At 37.5% G+C, this 26,475-nt stretch overlaps 1 protein-coding gene across 1 annotated transcript in view; it reads right to left on the bottom strand.

The window, feature by feature from the left end:
- The window catches only part of LOC129224200 (MAM and LDL-receptor class A domain-containing protein 2-like), a 150,054-nt gene that overhangs the window by 98,987 nt on the left and 24,592 nt on the right, over positions 1 to 26,475 (bottom strand). The window contains 18 exon segments of the mRNA XM_054858617.1: positions 1,328 to 1,442; positions 1,573 to 1,709; positions 4,266 to 4,388; positions 6,650 to 6,884; positions 7,450 to 7,715; positions 9,460 to 9,543; positions 9,948 to 10,058; positions 10,194 to 10,284; positions 12,431 to 12,684; positions 13,606 to 13,734; positions 14,516 to 14,627; positions 16,453 to 16,784; positions 17,686 to 17,787; positions 18,828 to 19,004; positions 20,270 to 20,431; positions 22,581 to 22,677; positions 23,536 to 23,706; positions 25,278 to 25,363. Of these exon segments, the coding sequence (XP_054714592.1) occupies positions 1,328 to 1,442; positions 1,573 to 1,709; positions 4,266 to 4,388; positions 6,650 to 6,884; positions 7,450 to 7,715; positions 9,460 to 9,543; positions 9,948 to 10,058; positions 10,194 to 10,284; positions 12,431 to 12,684; positions 13,606 to 13,734; positions 14,516 to 14,627; positions 16,453 to 16,784; positions 17,686 to 17,787; positions 18,828 to 19,004; positions 20,270 to 20,431; positions 22,581 to 22,677; positions 23,536 to 23,706; positions 25,278 to 25,363 (2,784 nt within the window).

Raw genomic sequence — 26,475 nt, 5'->3', positions numbered from 1 at the left:
CATTCTACGGAAGCAAAAACATACCATTCAAATCGCCACCAAATTAGCTATAGTTGATGCAAACCTAACTTGGCAGTGTCATAGTGCTGTGATTAGGATCTAAATTTCCTCCACAGTGCTACCAGGTTTGCCCAACTACAGTTATTCTTTATTTTACACTTTGATGGAATTTTTAACGTCATTTAGGTTTTTTTTTAATAATATAATAGATTAATTTACATTTTAGTAGAACTTTAAATATTTTCAATTTTTTGAAACTTATTTGGCATGTGATATTGCCTTAAAAAGAAACTTTTAATCTCTATAAATGGCACATTTCAAATCTACTTTTTACCTTTCAGGACTTTCAGTCCTTTTAACTACAGTATGCAATCTATTTGGGATTTATGTCCTTTAACTTCATACTAGCTGCGTCGCCCGGCTTTGCGCCTCGAAAATAAAAGTTGAGGAAAAAACGGCAACAGATCTTTCGTCTCATCGATTTTCATCACGCTACAAATTTTAATAAAAGCATTGTTACGGAAAATTGAGATGAAACACTGAACAATAATTTAAATGGAGGAAAGCCTTCGAAAAATAGGAATTTTATGTCGAAATCTAAGTACCATAATTAATAGTTTTTAATTGATATCTCCGCTAATTATTATCGGAGGATTATGTTAAATAGCCAAACATGAAGACGGGAAGATTACGAATCCATCGATACCTTGTTCGAGAGTCAGTTCGTACATACATAGGTACATACGCTCAGTTTTTAATTATATAAGATATTTTAATGTAAGTTTTAGGAGTTTCCTGTTATTTAATTTTCGCTTAATTTCTGGCTTGATTCATTCCTACTAGAGGAGGTAAGAAGTTCCTATTTGGTAATTTTATTGTCGCAAATGCGTCACTTGATCAAGAGCAACATTTCCATCTGAAGTCCAAGTTTTTTGCAAATTATAAAGCAAAAAAATTCAAATGAGAATCATTCTCCATAACTGATTACACTTCAATGCAATTTAAATCACTACTAAACTCTTATAAACATGATAACCAGTTATTTATTCATTTATTTATTTATTGTGGTTATTTTATTCGAAGCAAAATAAATCGACTGTAAAACCATCAAGCTCATAACACAGATGGTACAGAAATATCCACTTCAACACGTCGATAAGAATCAGGATCTTTTAAAAACAACAATAATAACGTCATAACTCAAATATTATGTATATGTCATTGTACTCAACTTTACGTGGAACAAGACGATGGTAATTCGCGTGGTGTATAGAACGACACATAATTATTGTAGGGAAAACATTTTATGGGAAACAAAAATGCTTACGTAATTCCGTGGGAGGTGGAATAGTTGTCACAGGATCGGCACAGTTTCCCTCTTGGATAAGAATATCATCTAATGCCAGATCCCCAAAGCGACCTCTCGTGCCAATAAATCGAATCTACACACAAACAAAAAAAAAAAGTCATTCTTGAAACCATATTTTTGGTATAATCAAGACATCATCAAAATAAGCAACAGTTTTATATTTAAGTCGTGTTGATGACTTGTTTCATTCAAAACAAACTCACCTTGTAAGAAGGTGGGAGATCTTTGACGGGTCGTTTGACGTTGTACCAGTTAGTTCCTTGGCTTCCACTGATGCTCATTACTTTATATACTTTATTGTCGGTGTGATTGACAATAACTACGTCTAAAGACCCGGATCCTGAAAGCAAAAAGCGCGGATATTTAGAAAAAAAATCAAAGCTCTGTTAAAAATAGTTCAAGAAGTGTTATAATCACGAAGCGATTTCGGCTTTTAGGCATCAATAGCAGTCACTTCTGAAGTTATGCTTCTTTCGGCACGTTAGAGGTACATTTCAACACAAACGGAAGCACAGAAATGGAGTGCAAATAAAAGTGACACCATAAAGGACAATAGCTGAAATATGGTGCTCAAAATTTGCAACAAATATAAGATGCCAAATCAGATACCATCCAATGTCAGCTTTGTGATCTTTGGTGAGTTTCCCGCAGATTTAGAAGTCAAATCATTGGCGAAATTTCTGTCGACTATCTTTGTAAAGCTCTTTCCTTCATAGGTTAGCAATAAACTCGACTGTGCAGGGTAATTAAAGCGTTCTTCTATCTGAGGTACTTTTATATTGTACAAAAGTGTCGTTGAAATGAAAGGCAACGACTGGAATAACTGAATCTTGAGCTTTCCCTCATACTTTTCAAAACGCCCAAAAATGAGTGAAAAGTGCGCTTTAAAAAATCCAGTTGCTGTTTTTAAATGCATTTTTAAAGATAATGCAAACATTCGAATTGTATTACTGACATAGAATTGCATATGAGCAAATTTCTACATGGTAGTGTGAGAGGGGGAAACAAACTAATCAACTAAAGCAGTATTCGAAATGATATGTGTAGCATTAGTGAGTTTTGTTTCAATGTGGGTAAAAGTCAGAAAAAAAAATCCTCCCCCCTCCCTATACAAAGTAGAGGACCCCGAAGAAAGACTCGGCTTCCCCTAACTTCAGAGGTTAATCGAATCCTGGTTCTGAGACATCTGTTGTCAAAATGTACTTTTCAACGAGTTTGTGAGCATGCACGGGTACTCTGCACATGACGCAGAAACGAAGCAGATAGTTCTGTCCGTCAGATTGAAGCGGAACTGCAGGTTAGGTAATCGCAAAAATCGACAAATGCAATACAGCTGGTTGTTATCGAGTTTGTGACTGTGGAAGGGATTAGTCAGTCGATGTTCATTGCTAGATGATGGTAGGCAGACTAGAGGCCATGTCAGCTTAGTCGGAGACTTGGGACCCGTTCATTCAGGGGACCTGGTTCGGAATCGGAGTGACATCGGAGTGATGAATTTGACAAGTTTCATATGGGTCCGGCGACCAAACTGACCATCTTGACTCTCGGCGATCCGGAATGATGGAAAAGTGGTTGACGAGTGAGGGAGAAAGTATTTTCGAAAAGACCAAAGCTGCTTCGATTAACCCCTTGCTCAAACATCTAGCTGCTCCTCCAAGATAGAAATTTCGCAATCATCAATTGGACGGAACACTCAACTATCTGCTGCGCTTCTTCGTCATGAGCGACGCGATCGCTCTAGAGCCGCTATACAGACAGGCCGACGCATCAACTTAAGTTTAGCCATTTTGGATTGGATTTTTCATTGTTGCGCTGCTAGGGTTACCACAGCAAAGATTCGAGTTTCGCCAAATTTGCTGAAAATAATACGTTCTTTAATAAACAATTCACGTGCCGCTAATAATCGCTCGCAGTTAACAATCAGCAAACGCGATAACTCACCAGAAAAGACAACCACTCAAACACGCGCTCCGATCCAAAAAGGCTGATCTTAAGCTGATGCGCCGGCTCGTATATGTAGGGGCCTCATATCGCTCATGCGCACAATCACACCGAATAGTACATTTAGGCTATAAATGTTTCCCTCTGTTGTCCAAATATGGCATGCTGAAATTTTAATTGATTTATTCTTTACGATGCTCCATACCTTTTTATTTGAATGACCCTTGTGTTTTTGTTTCTTAAGATTATAGGATCTTGTATCCCTGTTTTACTGAAGAAAAAGCTGACGTTCAACTGTCACTGAGAAAAGAAAGTTTAATGGGAGGAAAATGGGAACTTTCTACTGATTTGCAACTTTTTTCATAAATTATTTTAAATATTTTTCTTGTATATATGGGAAACAGCAGGGTCGGACTGGGAGTATAAATCGGCTCGGGCATCCAGAGAAACCGGTGCCCTCTCCAATTAAATGTATAAAGCCCTCACAATCTTAATCAAAATATTTAATTAATATTCAGAAACATAAATTATAAAATATATAATTTACTCTAAACTGAATTACTAATCAATTAATTATTTAAAATAAATAATCAAATATTGATTTAAATAATCTGCTAACGACGGTAGATAGGCGCCTTTTAGAACGGCGCACCGAGATTTTGCCCAAATGCCCGTATAGATAGTCCGACCCTGGGAAACAGTGATCACTTTGAAATTCTTTTTCAAAAGGAAAATCTACTGCAGAAATGATGAAGACTAATAATTCGAGGAAATTATTGTTTAAAAAATACTTTTAAATTAAGAAATAATTTGTGTTAAATGTTTCCCTACGCTTCAAGCTTTGTTGATGTTTCTTTTTACGTTCCGTGCAGAAAAAAAAAAAATGCTGAATGCGAAAAAAATTCTTTTAATCTGCGGTCTGAGTAAGTACTTCATGAAAAAATAATTCACTTACCCCAGCCATACATGTGGTACCAGTACTTGAAGCATGCTGTAGGGGCGTAATGAAGAATTTCGCTTTCCAATACTGCCTTCTGACCGGTTTGGCCAAAATTTCCGTCCATGTAGATGTACCAACCTATGAAAGTACATATAGTCCATAAATATTTAAAATATGAAAAAACTTTCACGATTCATGCGACTGTTGGGGGCAACAACCTTGTCTATAAAAAAATCACTTTTTTTTATATAATAATAAAGCATCTACACTTCGGAGCAAAACCAAGCAATGTCAAATATATTAGTCTTGAAAAAAGTTGTCGTAGAGTTACTTAATTTTTTCTCGTTCTTTCTAGTATTCACTCCACAGCACAGCGAAATTTTGAACACTTCAAACATTTAAATTGTTTTAGGTATGCAGTCGAATCTCGTTAAAACGAACCCTAAGGGGCCGTTAAAATCAGTTCGTCTCATTCGGAAAAAAAAACTAATAGAAAGGGGATCGAAAATATAGTTCGTCTAAGCATTAATTCGTTTAAAGCGTGATTGAATTAACGAGCTTCAACTGTACTTGAATTGCAAGCAACATTGGTTGTTTTAGCTCTGAATAAAAAATACTGATTGCTAAAAAAAGAGTTCACAGGACTAAGGTAAGTATGATTACTACAACTCAATGCTAGAAAAGTACATCACTTTGAATGCTGTTGCACCGAAAAGTTTACTATCTCGTGAAGAGATTTGTATCAAACTAAATTTGATCGAAATCTGGCACTGATTTTTGTTGCTCAAATTCATGGAGTCAGAGCTCGACTAAACTATCGAGCGGTCAGGGCCGTATACAAGGGGGGGGGGGGGGTCTTTGAGTTCAACCCCCCCCCCTCCTCCCTGAAAAGTTCAGTTTGACATTTAAATGTTCGTTTACATTAAAAAATTTCCAAAAATAATTGTTCAAAATTCAAATGTGTTTTATATGTATATTAATTGCATAAAACGCTTTCACAATAGATAACGCGACGACTTGAACATTAGCACAAATAGCGCAAAACTCCGCATAAAGGTTTTTAAACCCTCCCCGAAATTATTTTCTGGTTATATATCATCTGCAAGAGGTCCCAGAAGAAGCACGTACCCTAGAACAAAAACTTTACATTTTCGCCATTCACTAAGCCAATTTCAGCTTTCAGGAAGCCCCCACAAAGTACAGGCTCTAATAATGTAACATTCACACTGCGTCCGCACATCTGTCACCGACGTATGCTTTTCTCCCTAAAACCAGTTTTCGGCCGGCGTTGCCATGACAGTAAAAGCCGTATTGTACGGGACCCGTCGACGAGACGAGAAGCCAGATATCTGACGGCTCAGTTGGGCGTCGCATTTCATTGGTCTCCGCGAGATGAGCGCGCTCTCTCTATTGGGTGAGAGACTGACATGTGCCTTTTTCGCATCCGCAAAGTATGAATGCTTCTCCCTTTTCGGAAATCGTTACTCTGTCCACTTTTTTACGTGGCGAACGTGATGTGCGGACGCTGTTTGAATTACGCTTAAGCGATGGCTTACTTGGCCTACTCAGCAATCAGTCCTTGTATGAAGTACCACGATGATTACCCGAACTGGTCGGTCACGGCTCTATTTCTGACATTTACACGAACCTTCAGGGATGCTGCTGACTAAATTTAAAACGGTTGACATACTTATCTGGAAACAAAGGAATGTACATGCCAAAAAAAATTTTTTTTTTTAATGGGGCAACTAGTAGGAAGAAGAAACTTATCTGTTTTGAAGCAAGATGTAGTACTAGTAGTACAGGTAAGCGCTGATATTTCACATGATTTAGAAAAAATGTTCAATAAAAGCATACCTAGCACTTAAACTTTGAACGTGTTTTGTTTAATGCTCGAAAAAGTACACTTACATCTCTTTGCTTATGCGTGCCTAATTTATAATGCATGAAAAATGCATTTCAATGAAATTTAGTAGTGAATCGATAGGTTTCAGAAATATTGTTGTGTGTAATTTTCCTTCACTTTTTTGAGTCAGTCTTGGTTAAAATTGATAAAACTCTGCCGTCTTCATCTTGATTCCCCTCCTTCTCCCAAGTTCTAATTCTCGTATAGTTTGGAAGAATATTTCCGATCTTGCGAGATCAATTGCCAAAAAAAGAATAATATGTTCGGGTGATTTAACTATTTGATTAATTAGAGTGCGGATAATGAATGGCTTACTATTTTCGTTTTGTTTTTTTAAATCTTCATTATATGTTATGGAGCTCTGAAACGCTTTTCCCACTCAACCTCTAGAAAGGAGCCACCTGTGCAACTAAAGCTCTACCACAATTCCAGCAAAGCAACTATTCCCGAAACAACTTAAAAACAATCGATACAGAGTCTAGACGGTACAAACCTTCTGCTGTTCCTATGGTGTGATCGAACTTCGGTCCTGTTGTGGTGCCTGGTATGCTACCAGAGTTTCGCAACCACCTGAGTCCCGTGCTGATAGGCCTGGGCAAGTTCCGCCAAGTGCAGAAGTCCTTCTCGAATGTGCAACTGCCGTAGGGCGGACAGGTTCCTTCGTCCAGAGAAACGTCATCTATGGCCACTACGTTGCTCGCATTTTTGCGAGATCCGTTAAATTGTACCTGATAATGAAAAGTTAAGTTAATGAAACATCAGTGAATTTATTTTGATGAGCATTGCCAGAATTATTAATTTTAGTTATGTTCGATCGTATATTTGTGTTAAAAACCGTATTTCTATATTTATTTTCGTACAGTCAAAGTTAAAGGTGTCGCTGCTATTAACGAACTTCAATGCTTAACGCAGAGTTATGCAAACTAGCAGTAAATAAATAGGTAAGGAAATTTGCTGTTCGATGGAAGAACTGATATTTATGTTTGTAATTGTAGCTATGAATGTAGTAGCAAAATATGTTTTTGCATATCTTGTGTCAATAAAAATGTTGATTTAAAAAAATGCCTCCTAATACTTTAACAGATGATTTCAACCTATGGAGGTATATTAAGTGTTAGTTATCGAAGTGCGCGTACGTAGTAAACACAATCAGCAGAAATACTTCTGCGAACATTAGCAAACAGTTCAGAAACGCCTAGAGTCGGAGCTCTTTTATTCCCTATTCAATCAAATGTTTAAAAAATAATTAATGTTAAAATCTAGGAGAAATTTAAGTCGTAAAAAGCTACTTACATAAAGATCTGATTTGGAAATGTCATCAATTTTAGCAGTGGCATGCATCCATTGCCCTTTCATGTTGATTTCCGCGACCTCCGTCCACACGTTTACGTACTTCAGATTCGAGTCTTCTTCGAAAGGTATCCATTTTTGCACCTTCAGCTGAGTGTCTCTGTCACCCTCAAGGAAGTACCAGAAATTCAGGCAATAGTCCGGTTTCGAGAGGTACAACTCGGGACTAATCAGTCTTCCGTTCTCGACGGTAAGTTTTGCATAACTACCTACAAGGAACATTTTCAGATGAATAGAGTTAATTGCTGTACTAGGAAAGTACAATCTTTCATGTATTAATTCTGTACCTTGAAACAAGAGTAACTGATGTCAAAATTATCAGTTTCGAGAAAAGAGGTCGTAACGTTTGCTATTTTTTTCTAGCTTTATTAAACTTTCGCGAACAGAGCTCAGAAAATTTTTGAACACTTCAAAAGATGAGTGTTTTATGCTACGTTAGAAATGTAGCTATATTTTTAAACTACAAGGTGTTCTGAAAATAATGATCCATTTTCATGAAAACAGTAATGTATTGATTTCTTTTACAGGTTTTTGAAGAAATGCTCTCCTTAGTTTTAAGAATAGCCACTTTTAGTTTTTTAAGAGTTGTTTCTTCAGAACTGCAGCGAAAATACGGGAAACAGCCAACAGCAAGGGCAAGCACCTGGCCATTTTTGAACAAAGTCTGACGAAGCGGTAGTGCGGCGTAGGAAAAACATCCTTGGACGACCATCAACATCTGACGGTACCGGTCTGTGTGAATTTGTTCACAGATAACCTGGTACTATCCCTGGTTTGTGGCTATTTCCGCGCTTTCACTATTAGTACAGCTGATGCACCTCTTTGTGTGTCTTAACACCCAGTTTCCTGGGAAAAGTGTCAGTTCTTTCTTCTGAGGAGAGCAGTTCTTCGAATGCCTGTAAAAGAAATCAATACATTAACGTTTTCATGGAAATTGATAGTTTTAGAATATTCTGTGAATTACAAGTGGCATTGTTTGCTTCTGCTCTGAGTAAAAATACTGATTGTTGAACAAACCGAAACTATAGGATTTAAGCAAAATCTGATATTGCTTCTTCGAACTACAAAGTACAGAATCAGTGCTATGTTTGAATTAAACTATTTTAGGTACCTAATTTAACTAACGCAACCCCTGGAAGGTACTTAAATTATCTACGCACACTTATACACTCAAGAGCCAAAACATTATGACCACCCCTAACTTTTTCAAGGAATTCATCTGGATGACGTGGAGACTATTTGATGAAGTGGGGTTTGGTATATAACTGGTGCTGGAGAAGGCCAGGCTTCATTCGACCACTTTCTTTTGCGAATTATGGGAAAGGGTAACGATCTCAGCGAATTTGATAGAGGGCAGATTGTGATTACCCGAAGACTCGAAACGAGTATCTCAGAAACTGCAAGACTGGTAGGTTGTTCATGATCTGTCGTTGTTAGTACTTATGCGAAGTGGAAAAAGGACGGTGAAACCAACAGTAGGCGTAAAGATGTGGGACGGCCATGCGTCCTCAAAGATAAGGGAAGTCGGAAACTCGGCCGCTTGGTAAAGCAAAATCGGAGGCAGACAGTTGATCAACTGACAGCTCAATGCAATGCAGTTGCGAGTGAAAGTGTTTCCAAACACACAGTTCAGCGGACACTGTTGGATATGGGATTGCGCAGCAGACGTCCTACTCGTGCCACTATTGACCAATCGTGATCGCCAACTACGCCTACAGTGGAACCAAGAACACCGAGACTGGTCCTTGGATGACTGGAAGAGAGTTGTATGGTCCGACGAATCACGATTTCTCGTTCATCACATGGATCGTTGTGTCAGGGTTCGCCGTCTTACAGGCGAACAGTTACTCCCGTCTTGTACCGTTGGTCACAAACAGGCTGATGGTGGCGTTATTGTGGTCTGGGAGACTTTTCCTAGCAGGCTCTGGGACCCTTAGTTATGGTAGAACATACCATGAAGGCTGTGGACTGTCTGAACATCGAGGCAGATCAGGTGCTCCCGTGCATGGCGTCGGTCTTTACTGCTGGAAATGGCATCTTCCAGCAGGAGAATGCCATGTGTCACAGGGCTATAATTGGGTTGGAGTGGACCCAGCAACATGATGAAGTATTCAAATTAATGTCCTGGCCCCAAACTTCACCGGATTTAAATTCTATCGAGTACATTCGGGATTTCACGGAAAGGCAGCTCAGGGCTGAAACACCCTCATGTCAAGAAATCTCAACTTTGCGTGACCGCTGCATTATTTTTGGGTACAATCTATCTCCAGACGTCTACCAAGAGCTTGTGGTATCCATGCCAAGGCGAGTCGCAGCTGTTTTGCAGGCCAAAGGTGGCACAACGGGTTATTAACTGACTGGTCATAATGTTTTGGCTCATTAGGATATGTGTTACCCCATTCTCAATGAAAATTTGCTCAGAATGCCTCTAGGTTTGTTACCTGTTTCAGTGTCAGTTGTGTGATCTTTTGGTGGATTGTTCCCTTTGGCCACTTGCAGATCAAATCCTGAATACGTCCAATCGCAATAATCAGCTTCAAAATCACAAGCGACTGAAAGAACAAAACAAGTTAGTTAAAACATTTTTTGAAAGTTCATTTTAATAACTTTATAAATTTTGTTTGCAAAATATTGAAGTTCTTCGTTTGACTAAAATTCTGTAATGGTAAGTGAATATAAAATCTCACCTGCATGAGGACATTTTCCTTCATACATTTCGACATCATCTATGGCAATTACTGGTTTGGCGTACGCCCCAAAGATACCTTCTATCACAATCTGGAACAATGGTTTAGAAGAAAACATTAATTACTCGTGTTTTAACAGTATATCCCGATTCAAATCGTTGAACTATTTTATAGGCCGAAGTAGAATAACTAATACATTTGTGCTAAGAAACGGTCTGCAACTTTAAAAAAGTCTAATTTGCTAAAAATTTCAGGTACGTTTTTGATTCTACCAAGGACTCCCTCTTTATTGTAAAAAGATACGGATTTACGGATGTAAATACTACCGACAAAAGCAATTTGACAGATATCTTAGAAACATTTTGGTCGGATATCTTTGGATCCATAGTCCTATTTCATTTTGCGCTGGAAACTTAGTAACTTTGAAGGGTTTGTCTGCAAGTTTTTGCAACTTTGTGCTCTTTTAACGTTAATGCGCATATCTTTACCACATAAATTTGCTCGGTTTTTTTCTGCATCTGAGTTCTGCACAAAAGTTACGCTATTACACCAATGAGAGCTTATTAATTTCCACGGAAAAAAAAAGCGAAAACTGAAAGTTAACCTTAAAAAATCATTTCAAGGAGTATTTCGGACAAAAGAAGCTGAACAAATTACTTTCCTTTTTTTGTAGGCAATGTAAACAAATTTTTATGTCTAATGATTAGTTGATTCACTCCTAATACTTTTGAACGAAATTTTTTTTATTGTACATTAACTTTCTTCAAAGGTTTCATATCGACACAGCAGCAAGAAATTTCTGAAATTCGTGAAAACGTTGCTAAATCAGAACAAAGTAACACAATCATCATTTAGAGAGTATTGGTAAAGTATTTATGATAGGCATTAGGGTTAGGAGCGATTTAGAATTTTTCTCAGCAATGACGCTGGCCCAAAAACATCCTCTGTATGTATTCAAACATATTAAGATTGATGAATGAAACTACAGTTCATGTGTTCTCTGGGTAGGTTTTGGCACAAAGGGCCTCTTTACATAATGCAATTGCGCTGCATTAAAACCATCGATGGAAAGAACTAACAAACTTTTGTGAAAACTAAATGATTTGCGAAAGAGTTCATATGATTACCCATATGAGCTCAACGCTCCGATTTAAAATATCGTTTACTAGCACAGTGCAATTGTATCATGTAAACAACATCAATAGGCTTAAAGAAAAACGTTAAATAGTCTGACCGGTTTCGAGGAATCAGCCCTTCGTCAATACCTAGCTGATGTCAGTGCCTAGTTAACATATTGTACACATGCCTCACATTTTTTACGCCCTAAATAAGGGTCTTGCTTTTTTTTTTTTTTTTTTCAGCAATCACGATTGCTTATTGCTTTCACTTGGCCGTCCTTGATGCTGTGGTTCTTTTTTCAGCTTGGACCAGGGACACCAGCACCACCCGCCCACCGGCCTCTGCAGGCGCGGCTCTGAGCACTGCCTCCTGGAAACCGTTTCTCCCGGTCGGGGGCGTCCACGTCCTACACATACACGCGTTCATACACACACACACACACACAAGCCTTTACACACATACACACACGCCTACGTGCATACACACAGATCTACGCACACACACAAGCCTACACATGCACGCAAGCGCGCCTACACATACACACACGCCTGCACACACACACACACAACTATACACACGTAACCGCCCAGGAGGAGGGGTAGGCTTGGGAGGACAAGAGCTGTTTCTAGAAACAATAGCCCCCAATGAGTAGGGCCCTGTCGTAACTTGTGATTGCGAAAAACATAATTTGAATTCAAAATTTCAGAATTCAAACTAATTTTGAAAATTCAAAAAGCTGAAAATAATGGAACAGGGGGGCCGTGGTAGCCCGATCGGTAGAGTGTCGGATTCGGGGCCGGAGGGTCCTGAGTTCGAACCTCGATGGTCGAAGATCCACTGTCGTCATTAAAGTGGACTGGGCGACGTTAAATATGCTCGTGGTCTCAATGTCCTCCAAGTGAAACTATACCTCTGGGGGGTGCTAGGACCAGGTAGCTATTAGCTCCTGGACTAGTTCTAAATCCTCATTAACTGTTCGATCCGGTGATGGTGCTGTCATTTATCGGTATAAAAAAAATAATGGAGGCAAGGCACTTAGTATGCAGTCCTCGACATAAATACAGTTGTAGTCAGTTGTGACTCGGAATCGAATCGAATCGTAATGGACCTGGGCTCACCGAATATGGATCGTCGCTCTTGACTGTTCTCATTCCCTGCTTCCATGCGTTGCCCTGCGAGTCGCTTTTGCTCCAGATGGTGGTGTTGCCCTGGTCCGTTCTGACGATGACATTGAGGGTTCCGACATCTTGCCCGAACATGTGGTACCAGAAGTTGAAGCAGCGCCCCGAAGTCGCGTTCTGACGAGGAGCCACGAGGTGAGCCTTGTCGCCTTTGCGGTAGTACCACGACGCCTTGAGATACATGAAATAGCCTGTATGGAGAATCAGAAACAAGTCATTGACAATACTGAAGTAATCTTCAGGAAAGTAGTAAGCTATTCACGATGATGTAAGACTCAAGAAATGATCTCTTACGATAATTAACGGCAGTTCATTAATATAAGGTATTGAGTCGGTTATTTATTTGTTTACTTTCTATTTATTTGGGTAACTTTTGACGATGTTTTTCATTTTACTTTTGACTTATTTTATTTATTCATTTATTTGCAAGCAGTAAATAGTTTAAGTGAAATGATTTTATAGAATTAAAAATATTTTACTTCTTCAACACATTTTTTGTTTGACATGTTTTTCTCTTTCTTCCCCCATCCTTTAGCAAAAACAAACTTTCATATGAAAGAAATCAAATCAAACAATCAGGAGATGAGAAAGTACATTTTTAAAACGTACGAACAAGTTAACTTTTAATGACCCATTGAAGCTTAACCTTGCTTGACCTTGCTGAAGATCTTAAGCTTGCGTATTTCTAATGTTACGCATAATATTGTCGAAATATCCGGGCAAACGCTTTAAAATGATTACAATTTACTTTAGTAAAGCAAACTATTTCAGTTTGTTGAATTTCAATCATCGAAAGGGCACAAAGACACGCAATTATCAAGCCGTTTTCCTTAAACCTTCCATCCATAAGTTTGAAGGTCCTTCTCGACTGCTGCCGGACCCCGTCATCAAAATCAGGTCAAAATTTTCGTCAAGTTGGAACTAATTAAACAGTCAGTCAAATTTTTAAACATTGAAGTCGGAAGTGAAAGCGCTGTTGGTTGCTCTTCGCTTGGCCATTTTGGGACTGTTTTTACATGATTTGGCGGATAATCGCGGGTTCTGTGAAAATCAAGTAAAGCCCATTTGACTGTACATTTACACAGATGGAAAGCAACACGCCTCTTGCTTACCTCCTTTTCCAGTGTGATCGTTTTTAGGTCCGTACTCAATGGATGTTTTTGCTCTTTGCCAGGTTGTGACGGTGAAGTTGTTGTCTGGGTACCATCCGCATTCGTCAACATCAAAAGTGCAGTTGATGCCTGAGTGCAAAAAATAATTTAAACCATAAAACATTTTTTAACGCCAAACAGCCACGCAGCCTTTCTTTGAATACTACAAAGTTTGTACACATGAGCTAAATACATATTAATATATAAAATTAAAAAATCAATTTTTTGTTTGCTATTTGCTCTTGAAAGGGATCTGGGACCTGGTACCAGAAACCAGACCAAAATTTCTATTTTGTGCTTGTTGCTTGGCCTTTGTAAAAGCCGGGGTAAATGAAAAAAGTAACACAAAATCAAGTTTTATGTTTGTTTCTTCGTGAAAAACTAGATTTACTAAAATATATTTTAAAAAAAAATCAATGTAATGTTTACTGTTTGCTCTTTCAAAGGACCAATCTTGTAAACCAAAATAGAACAAAAAATCTATTTTACTAACAACCATTACTGTAGTGTATCAGGACAGTCCTATTTTCTGCTTTGGCACTGCGTGAGAATCCATCATTAGACTTAAATATCTTTATTTATTTAGTCTGGGTAAAAGTTTGACGACATTTATGATTTGGTTGCTTTCAACAGATTTTATGTTATTTAATGAGCACACCAAAGTTCCGACTACGAGACAGAAAATATCTTGAGCTACAAACCAAGAACTGGCAACAAAATATGATGGCCTGAAACCCAGATTTAGGAGTTAATCATAAAATAAGAGTCATTTTTCAAAACTGTCTGACTACAAGCTAGCTTAAAAATTAACTTTTTACGAGTATTTTGAAAATGACAGAATAATTGTGGAAAACTATATAATTGCACTTACTTCCTTCATGGATATAATTCGGATCGCAGTTCACATAATTGATGTTGTCAATAGCTATGTCTTGTACTTGTCTCGCCACTGCGCTGTAATAAGTGTAGCCATGGTATTCAATCTAGAGGGAAGAAGAAATTAGGTTTTCAGATTAAGCAAACTCTTTAATTAACTATTCCCCCCAAAAATAAAAAATAAAAAACATCGAAAACATTTCGCAATCCAGATTCTCTATCCTTTCCTTGCATCACCCTCACTCTCTCGTGAGGTATATAATACAATTTGTTTGCAAACTCATGTGTAAATCATTAAAATCAAGGGGACGATAAAAAAAAACCTTTACCTCAAAGAACTTAGCAGTTTTTCAAAAATGGACAGCTACTTGCGTCTTTGAAGTTTACAAATTCTTCGCAATGACAAAGGGGGGGGGGGGGGACAGATTGGAAGGTCAGAGTGACTTCTCATTGACATGTCCCTGGTTCCTTTTCTGAAGAACTTTTCTACGTGTCAAGCGAAGGGTCAAGCAACAATATGATGATCAGAGCACGATTTTATTAGGCGCGAAAATGAAATATTTCCCACACTTCTAGAGCTTTTAACAGCTTCAATCAGAGGCTTTTAATGTTTTGAATCAATGAGTGAGCAACACTGCAGCATATTGAAATTGGAAAATGGACTATAGAATACAGTTTACTGAACTATGTTGCCAAAACTCCATCCCTATTTTCCAAACGTATTGAGAAAACAATTTAATTTGTAATAACTAATTAAACTTTTAAAATGTGTGTCTAATTTTTACAGTTACCCATCATTATGATTTACAAGGTATTCTTAGAAATATTCTTTAAAAATATCCATAAATACGTACCCTTTTCCCTCGAGCATAGTTGCCGATTGGCACGTAAGCGAATTGCCAACTTTTACCGGTACTCTTCACAACAGAAAATCTTTCTGTCTTTTGGCCCAAACTGGTCACGAAAACTTTCAGGTAGCCTAAAAAAAAAAAAAAAAGTAAAACATTACTGAATGCTTTCGTTTTTTCTTGACCACTACTAGCAAAGAAACTTTAAGCTAATTGTTAATATAAATCTTTTATAGCTATGGATATCTGTTAAAATTTGTGCATAGTGTTATTTCTTCTTCTTTTTACCATTATCTTTCTTGTTGAGAGACTATTTATGCGTTAAAAACAGCTTCACTATGGTTTTTAATTGTTTTTTTTTTCCTTTCTTTTTTCATGGTTTCCTGCTTTGTATACAATGAGGAAGGAAAAGTAACTACATGCTCAAGGATATTATCCGAAAAGAAAACTAATTTCATTCAGCAAATTTCATGAATCCTTCCTCAACTCAATGATTATTAGCTCAAAATATTAATTAGCTTGCGAAATTAGAAAAAGAGCTTAACTGTGTGAAGTAAGGGAGGCAAAAAATAATTTTACGAGGATAGACAAAAAAAAAAACAAAGAAGATTCTTCAATTTCAGAGAAACTTCGTTAAAAGATTGTCTTGCATGAGTTACGTTGTTGTTGTATTTGTTGTAGTTATCCTCACTGTCTGACGGAGTCAGACAAGATCCACGATCCTGTTAACTGTAAGGAAGTCGAGAACCAAAAGGGGATTGCTAAAGAGATCCTCCAGAGTCCCATGCAATCCCAAATGTGAACTGGAAAAGCCTGATGCCTTAGGCACTTGGTGAAGATGGCAAAAGTTTTCTTGCCCTCGTTGAAAGTGAGACACTTGATGTGACCACTAGCAAGTCTGGAGAGAGTAGTCCGGGTACATCTGTCACATGTCCTCATGTGACAGATGTACCCGGACTGATCCCTTGTACAAATCATGGGTGGGGAGTGTTTTCCACTCCTTCAAAATTTTTGATTTTTCTCGGGAGTAAGTCTCCATAAAGTTAAGATTGGATGATGGAGTTGTTTGAATCCTGCAACCCACCTTAGCAAGATTATCGGCCATTTTGTTCCCGTGGATGTTCACATGAGAGGGTATCCATTGCAAATGAACATCATGATTTAGAGAAATGAGTTTTAACTTAAGTAGTATGGATTTGCTGGTCTTGTGGCCAACAAGAAGCCAATAACTAAGATAGTGGAGAAAACTACGGCTGTCAGACAAGATCCATAAGTCACCATAATCCTCCTCAGAAAGAATAGCTTCTATTCCAAGGTCTATTGCAATCAATTCACTTCTAAAGACGGAGCAGTGATCGGGATTACGCTGACAAAGAGTCAAGTTGGCATGAGGAGTATGTATAAATATGCCACTACCTGCAAGGTTGTCAATTTTACTACCATCAGTAAAAATTTTGATGGCATTGTTAGGAATGTGGTCCAGGTTTTCCATGGAGAGTTGTATAAGATGTAGTGGGATGTAGTCTTTCTTTTTAACAAGAGAACTTAAATTAAAGTGAAAGTGAACCCTGGGAAGACCATCTGCAGGATTCAAGCAGCATTGTAACGAGTTGGGTTCAACATTACAATTAGGTAACTGTAGAGAGGCGGGAAGACTCTGAAAGGGCTGTTTCATTTTAATCTTTGATGATTACTCCAGCTGTTAAGATACATTGAGGTCTTGTTGTCAGAGCCATAACTAGAGAATTTATCGTAGTATTTAACAAGACCAGCTTGTCTTCTAGTATGGAATGGCTGCAGGTCAGCCTCATAAAGAACGATTTTAGAAGGACAACTATGTCTCAAACCAGTGATAATCCGGCCAGCACTTAATTGAACAAGTTATAACTTCTTAAGGTTGGTTTTGGAAGCGCAACAATAAATTGGGAAACCATACTCAAGAATAGGTCGAATGAAAGTCATGTATGTTGCTTCTAAGGGTTGTTGTGTCGACTCCTCAGTCGCTACCCGCAATATATTTAAGAATGTTAAGTCATTTTCTACTTTTCGAAACAATGTGTTCAATATGTTTGTTACTGGTGCACCCATGATCAAGAATAAATCCCAGATATTCGGAGTGTTTCTCGTAAGTGAAATTCTGTCCTTCCAGCTTCAGTTGTGGTTGGTAATTATATAAACGCTTATTGGTTGTGAAGAAGGTGGCAATTGATTTACGGGGATTAAAACTAATTTTGTGTTCCTTGCCAAAACTATGAGAGCCTCCCACGAGTTCTACAAAAAGGATTTCGATAACAGCACAATATAAGTTACAACTTACCATCTCTGATATTGAAATGGTAGAAGAACTGCAAAGAGCAGGTATGTGATGTTGCGCCTAGAATTGGTGTTCTCATTACAGTTGGGACGTTGAAACCGTTATCTGCGAAAGAGAATGCAATAATAATATTTTTAATCAGCTGTAATTTCTTATTAAAACAAAATTGTCAAAATCAAAAAGTGAAACATGTAAGTGAAAAACGCACGCATTGGTAAGTCGAAAGAGAGTTCTTTCTAAAATAAGAATGAAGAAGAAAGTTTCTAAAACATTTTATCCACGAAAGATATATTGCCTTTGGTCTCATGACAACTTTTCCCTTAAAGCTTTAAACCATAGTCACCTGAACATGTGACGTCACTTGTCAAAAGCAACAATTCTTTCAGATTCTCATGCGTAATTCCTGAATTTCTTGAGCATTATATGCAGGAAATTAACATTTATATCAGTCTGTACCTAGCTCTTGCGCGGATTAAGTTGGATAAAAACTATTCGCGGAAACCGGTATTTCTAAACAACAATTCCAGTTACATTTGACAGCAAAAGTGAATTTTTACTATACACGTACTAAACAATGATATTAAGTAACGGTATAGAGTGTCAATAAAAAAAATCCCCTCTTTACACTATTCTATCATCTCTCAATTTGACGCGCATATTACAGAGACGTTAAAATACGGTCTTAAAAGTGCGCTCATACTCCAGCAAAGGCAAGATAAAGCACATGGAATGATATTGAGAAAATGCTGTTAAAATGAAAAAGTCAAACAGGGAAAAAAGAACCTTTTTTTTTGTTTCAACACATTTCAGTTTTTTATTTATTTTTTTTTTTAATTATTTTTCTACGATTATTTTGATCGAAGCTTTGCACATTGAAGGCCAGCACAAATAATGAATTATTAAACATTAAATGTCTACAGTTCTTTCTTAACATTCAAAAACCAATTTCAGAGAGAAAAAAAAACTACACGCAATTGCACAAAGCATAAAAAGTCTGCGTGCATATAACATCTCTTTTAAATATTCTACTTAAAAGATGTATGTGCATGATAGATCTTGCTTCGCGTGATAGAACTCGGAATATATTTTCGATACACATTTAGAATGTAAACCAAACGTTCTAGATCAAAAATGAAACAACTTACTAGTTTTCTGTCCTGAAAGAACAGCAAAGAAACCAAACAAATCTCCACTACTATCCCTGTCAGGGGCGGAAGAGTTCTTCTGCATACCGAAGACGTCAGCCTGCACCCTCCGCCACTGGTAGTTGCTATTTGCCGTGTTCAGTAGGCCGCACATATCCTGATGGAAATCACATTTTCCTGCCGAATAAGAAGACAATGATTATCAAGCGAATAGTAAAAACAAAAAATGCTAATTTGGGGACATGAGACCAGTTTCGTCAGTAAAGCTCTAGATTAGTAGTCACCAGTAGTCAACGGACGACCTTTCCTATTAAAAACGGTTACCAAAAATCAAATCTTAGTCGCCAAAAGTTGCGACCATGGTGCTCTTTTAGTTGGTAAAAATTATACTGTATATCGTGCTACGACAAAACGCATCCAATTCTGAGGCATTCAGGGCATCAGTAGACTCCACCTTGGCTACGTACTTCGAAGCAAACTCCCTTAAGGTTATTTATTTTTTCGACTTTTTTTTTTTTTTTTTCAAAAAATAGCTACCAAAGTTAAAAGTGGCTACCATTTTTTGTGATTCTCTGGTGTCCGGTGGCTACTATTCAGAATTCTAGTCTAGAACTTTATTAGTCAGACGAGTTTATTGAGAAATGAACGAAGTTTTTTCTCGCCAAAAAGTGTGCCCTCCAGTTGCCGACGCAGTTGGGTCAATCCACGAAAAAACAGGCATGTTGCCCTGCACATGACAGTTCATGTATTTCATTTAAGTTAATAGTTTAAAAAGATAAAAAGTAAAAACATTTTTGCTCAAGAAATTGCAAACGAATGGGTGAATTCTTAAGCAAACACATTTCATTAGTTTTTGAAATTGATACATTTTCAGTGAAATATATGAACTTTCACGGGAGGGGCAAAGTGGCGACTTTTTCGTGGAATAGCCTAGTCTCACTGCATTTCAACATTGTTCAGCATTCTAATTTTAAAAAGTAATGCAGTACAGACCACTGTTTTTGTTGTCATATCTTCTTATTCTTTAAAATGTTTTCCAAGCATTTGTGATAAAATTGTCCAATAATGTCAAATACATCAGGTTTCGTTGAAAGGGGTTAAGGCATTTGACTAACGTCCTTTTAGCAAAAACGATTCATACACGAATGAACCTCTGAAAGTAAGTCTTTTTTGGGGGAGGGGGAGTCAAAGGAGTCAAGGCATTTGAACGAGGATCCAATAGAAAACAATTTACAAGAATGTCTTCTATTTCCCACAAATCTTGGCACAGAAAAGTCCGGTATTGCGATAACTTTCCCAGGTGCTTCCAATTCCCGCTTTATCAGGCTTTACTTCGAAATATAATACACTAAAATACAGCAACTAAAAAGCTGCTAAATTCCAGTCTATCATGTATCTCCTCACTGAGAATTTTAATTGAACTTTCTTCTCAAGTATCTTACCACAATGGTCTTCGTCAGATCCGTCGTCACAGTCGACTTTGAAATCACACTTCTGTTCCATTGGGATACATTGGCTTTTGCTGGTGCAAGTGAACTCGTTATCTGCACAACGCTTTTCAGGTATTGGTGTCGTCAGCTGGGGTTCTACAGTGGGAAGAGGAACTAAAACAAAAAGGAAAACCTTTTGAGCAATGCAAAATTAACAAAGATCATGCTTCATTACAAAATGTTACATTTAAAAACACTTTATACATAGATGACAGCTCTTCCGATTTGCTCGTGTTATCAGGGTTTCGCCTTCATCATGACGAAAGGTTACGAAAACACAACTATGTTGAACTGTATAGTAAAAATTCAGGTAATTAAACTTTCAAAAACGTGTCATAAGCTCAAAAGCGCATGATTGCAGACATTGCCTTCTGAAAACATAACGAACCAAGGATACGTGTCTGATGTAATGCATCTTTTGGCCATATCTTTCTTCATTCTTTCTAATGGAGCTACACTAGAGGCTTTACCTTTATCCTACATGGTGTTTACTCCAATATAGCATTGATTATGCCATGTGGTTCCCTTATCGGCGAGTGCTATTATCACGAGAATATTGAAGCCTAGTTTTCGCACCAGATGGAGACAGCTGGGCTCCTTTCAATACGAAACTGCACTGGGAATTTAATTTTGGCAAGAGTACAAAGGCAAACGAGCACTCGATGGATCTTTTACACGCCGCATAATCATACGATGTGAATGCTGTCGATTCTCTGCTTCAAAATCCACCAACTGGAGTCCAGTTTGACTTGCGCCTTTGGTTTTAACAGTCCTACGCCCGGTCTGTCAAAGGGTGTCACTATCTTGCTTTCAAAAATCCATGGATCCAGTTTACTGGTATGAAAATATTCCACGGCGCAACAAATGCATCCTCATATTTACGCTACAAGTTATCAAAGTACTTCTCCTGACCGCTCACTAATAAAAGACATTAAGATCGCAGTTGGACTTCCATTGCGTGCCTCGCCACTGAAATGTTCAGCAAATGAACTCTGGTGAGTGGCATCAGGCACAAAAGCGTCTGTTCAATAAGTCTATATCTAGATACATTTTACTGCCACATCCTCCCACAATTCACCATTGTACTGACTAGTCAAATGGTGCTGTTGTTCAAAATATAACAGAGGATTAAAGCAAAAATGGACTTCTTTTTTTTTACCGAACCATGATAGTACAAAAAAAGTCCTTCTTTTATTATATAAAGTAACACAAGTTCAGAACTTCTTCTATGGGATAAATAATACAAGCACTGTATAAGATTAGAAATAAGTTTAAAGCTTTGCAAGGAAACTCATCTTCTTTTACTAGGATTTACAGCACCAAAAATGCATGTTTTTTCATTCAACTTCGACACATTTTTCTGAAAATTATAATCTTTCAAAGAAAAATGAGTCAGTGAGAAGCAAAGGGATGTAAATGGCAAAATTAAAAATTTGGAGATAACCAGTACAAATGGTAGGTGAACCTCTCCTCAGTGTTGAGGCAAGAGATAGTATTAGTAGCCCTGGTAGGTGCTGTTATACAGCAGGATTTAGGAAAACTTTTCAAAGAAAGTCTACCTAGGGTTTTATCTTTAAACGCGTTTTGCTCAAAACTTGAAAATATCCACTTACATCACTTTGCTTCTCACTGCCTCAAATCTTCTTCTTCTTCTTCTTCTTCAAGGATTAGGCATAAAGCCTCTTCCGGATTCTTGGTCGCCTCACCGCTTCCTGGGCCTACCGCGGTTTCGTTTGCCCTTTGGTCTGTAATAAAGGCAGCTCTTGGAAGTCTCCCTCGTGCCATACGTCAAACATGGTTTTTCAAATCGTTACGATATTCCGTGATTTTTTCATTGAGGCTGAATATCTGTAATTCCCTTCGAATAGATTCATTCCTTATTTTATCTTGGATATTGCAGTTTTTCAGTGATCGCAAATACTTCATCTCTGCTACTTGAATTCTACTAGTTTCTTGACTGTTCAAAATCCATGTTTCAGAGCCGTATAGTAAGGTTGGCACCGCCATAACCTAATAGAACTTCAGTTGTGTTTCCTTTCTCGTTTTTCCTTTTAGGGTTCCTGTAAGGGTTCCACATAACTGTTGAAACCCTATGTAGTTTGTTTTGGACGTCGTTGTCGTGGTCAAAGGGGATGTCACATCCTAGGTAGACTGCCTCAAATGTACTCCTAAAAAAACTCTGGTACCACTTAAAGAAAGGAAACCCTCCAGAAACATAAAATTGCAACGTTACCCGAAAAACATTCTTCCCCATAATACTCACATGTCTGCGGAACACATTTGTGGTTGAAAGAAATATCATCTAGTGCTATGTAGTTGACTTTTCCTTTGTAAATTTCAATTGACCCTTCAATGATGACCTGGAAACGAAAATGAAAAAACGAACGCATTAATTTTTTGATAAATAGTTTCCCAAATTTCCGATTTTGATTCAACTTTACTGATTCATTAAAGAGTAAATAGATTTGCACTTAAGATTTTGTTTTCGATGATACTTAAGATTTTGTTTTCAATTTTCAGCTAAACAGCATCCTTCTACGAGGCTTACACTCATTGATTAAAAAAAAAAAGAATTAATTTGAATTTTGACATCTTGAATTCAAATTATGTTTTTCGCAATCACGAGTGTGTGTATGTAGGCGTGTGTGTTTGTGCGTTGGGGGTTGGTGTGTTTGTGTGTAGGGTGTATGTGTATGTGTGTGTAGGCATACGTGTTTGTGTCTGTGTGCAGGCATGAATATGTGGGTAGTTGTGTGTATGTGTGTGTGCATGTTTTTGTGTGTGTGTGTATGTGTAGGTGTCTGTATGTATGCGTGTGCGTATGTGTTTGTGCGTGTGTGTATGTGTTTGTGTATGTGAGTAAGTATATGTGTGTGTCTGTGTATGTGTTTGTGTGTGTGTATGTTTTTGTGTAGGTGAGTGTAGGTGTATGCGAGTGAAGGTGTATGTGAGTGTAGGTGTATGTGTGTGTCGGTGTATGTGTTTGTGTGTGTGTGTGTGTGTTTGCGTGCGTGTGTGTGTTATGCGCGTGTGTGTAGGACATGGACGCAACCTGGAGACGGCTTTCGCTATAGGAGCAACATCGTGAGGACCCGATCGACGGTGATGCTGCAGAGGGTGCTGGTGGGAAAATAAAATGATAGCACGCCAAAAACAGTCAAATGAAAGCAATAAGCAATCGTGATTGCTCAAAAAAACACTGATGGTGTTGTACATACCTGGAAGCTTTTTGTCTCCGAGTCAAAGTCGACAGTCTGTTTAGCGAAAAAGAAACCTTCGGTGGGATCCTCGCGTGTCCAGACGACGGTCTCCTCTCCATTGGACTCTGTCCTGGTCTTGACTTGCAGGTAGAGAGGCCCTCCTCCGCGAATGTCGACGAAGAAACGGAGCTGCAGAAGAGAAATGTATAATCTACATATGCCGACAAAGAAAATAGAGGAAAGGGAAAATACGTCACTGTGCATATTCGGATAATGTTAGCGAAAAAACGAATCTGAGTAACAAGTTCAACATTTTAAGCTTTAATTTTATATTTGTGGCGTTCTTGTATATGCTTTTTAGCCTACTTTCCCAGTAAAAGTCAGAAAAAGAAGAAAAAAGCATGAAAGAAGGCTTAATGCATGTTAAAAATGTCGCGAAAAACAAAAAAAAATCAAAAATAAATAAAATGATTAAATAAATATCGAAAAATTAAAAATTAGAAAGTAGGGTATTGAGATGGGGAAAAATGTCTGTCGGTCTGTCTGTCTGTCCCCCGCAAATAACTTTTGAATGAATAGTCCGATTCGAACAAATTTTTTTTTGTTCGAAAGATCTCGGCGAGGACACCTCATTTCCATATTTCACTTTTTGATTTGAACTATTTTTTGTTCAATTTTGAACAGTTCGAAAAAACTTAACATTAGCGCCTACGGGGAAACTGAAAGTCAATGTAGATTCCGAACTTGAAGGCGGATTTATTTCAAACAAATTTTGTTGGAAATAGCTCTTGACGCCAAACTCCAGACTCCGACTCCGAGAATTTAGAAGCACCTGACTCCGACTCCGACTCCTGTGTCCGACAATTAATCGAACTCCGATTCCCCGACTTCGACTCTGACTTCGTAGCTTTGGCAAAAATGTATACACGGAGGACAAATGACTGACTCCGATTCTTGGATATTCGTCTCCGACTCCTTTATCCCAAAATGAGAGTGACTCCGACTCCGAATCCGCAGCTATGCTTTTTACTGTGAAATAATTATTGTTGATATGATTTGTTTTTATTTTCACGCTAAAGTTTTAATTTAGGTATTCAGTTTTCAGCGGATAAACTCGAAGTCTATGTTTCTACATAAAAGTATGCGCAGATGATTTTTTTTTTTTTTTTTGACAATGAAAATTATTTCTTTAAGTTGTCATTTTTTTGTTTTTATTTATTTTGGTAAGTGCATTAATTCATTAAAAAAATTATTTTTGGCAACAGGGGAAAAAGAAACGATTTTTTTTTTGATATGATGTATTTATTTTAATAAGCTTATTAATTTTAATTATTATTTTTTCGTTTTGAAAGCTGTTAAAGTTTTTTTTTAAGGGAAAAGAGTGTATTAGCTGCTTTGTTTAAAAGGTGCTGCTTTGTTTTTTTACGCATCTAATTTTTTTAGATGTGTGAGGAATACTTTATTCCTAGAAATTGGCAAAAATATGTTTGAAACAATTTGCGATTTTAGCTATTTTTGAGAATATTGATCAGGTACTAGAAAGTAGTATGGGTATACGGGAAAGTAGGCTCGTATAGTTCTAGACGGAACTTCTTGTTTTTATTGTATTGATTACTATATTTGCACTAAATGACAGAGAAAAATTCCCCTTCATATGTTTTCTTTATTTACCGAAGTATGTGACGCCAGTGTAGACCACTGCGCCAACGTTCCCCAAAGCCATAGCGTATTTAACTCTGTGCTAAAAGTTTCAAACATACCTGGCAGCCTTCCTGTGGTTGAAGAATAGGACCAAAAATTCTGGCGGGGTTTCGACGAATTTTTCCGGCGAGGTACAAAAATTTTCCTAGAAAAAATCGAAACGTTTTAAAGTATGTCAACATTGGTGTTGCTCAGAAACATGTAGCATTTTGCTTTTTTGCATTTGAATGGCATAAGAAAAGAATAGATTTAAATTGAAGAGCTGAACTAATAAAGGACGAAAGCAAACCTTTACAGAAGAAAAACAGTATTAGTAGTCACTAAACTAACTGCTAAAACCATAAAAATTGAGTAGTTTTATTTCCAAAACACACTATAAACAGTTAATAAATTTAATTCATTAGTACGGGTTCAGCAGACTCTTCTTTTTTTTTTCCTTTTCATGTAAAATTTTCCTTTTGTTACCCCCCCCCCCTTTTTTTTGTTTCTTTTCAATGTTAACTCCTCAAACGCTTATGCAATATGTTCGGAAGAAATAACGAAGCATAAGCTCTTTTTTTTTTGCTTGGTTAATCAAAACACAACCTCTTCACCAGTAAATCATATCACTTGAGCCAACAAACCAAACAAATGAGCAATCCTAGGATAGACAAACTCAAACTACATATACAAACAACACAAATCATAAACTTTTTAGATCAACTAACTGCCTACGCTGACAAGCCCTACTGAATAACGAACTAATTACCTTAGCTAACTTATAGTTTTTTGTCGTTAAACGTTTGGCTCGACACAGTCGCAAATTAATATTTTCGTCGACCCGTACTACCTAACATTATCAAAGGTTGTGGTATCTATGTATCTATGTTTCTATCTAAGTCAGTGCTACTCCAGGTGAACGACAGAAAACTGAGCATTATACGATATTATTTAGCGGAAATATTATAGTTTTATTTATTTTATTTTTTAAATTAGCGTTAAAGTTTATAACTTGTTCGTCTTTGTTTAACCCAATAAAAAGTACAAAATATTTGTATTGCCGCAGAAACGTTGTGGTAGACCGTCAACATTTTATCCTTCTGATGATTTCGCTGTTGTGTCTGTAGTCTTTACTTCAATCTTTGATTACAATTGGACTAAGGCCCCTATATATACCAGCCGGCACATCAGCTTAGGTTCAGCCCTTTTGGATCTAGCGCGTGTTTGAGTGGTTGTCGTTTCTGGCGAGCTATCACGTTTGCTGATTATTCACTGTGA

The sequence above is a fragment of the Uloborus diversus genome, chromosome 6, assembly GCF_026930045.1.
Source record: "Uloborus diversus isolate 005 chromosome 6, Udiv.v.3.1, whole genome shotgun sequence".
Taxonomy (NCBI): domain Eukaryota; kingdom Metazoa; phylum Arthropoda; class Arachnida; order Araneae; family Uloboridae; genus Uloborus; species Uloborus diversus.
The sequence above is the reverse complement of the archived record's forward strand: the minus strand, read 5'-3'. Positions and strand labels throughout refer to the sequence as shown.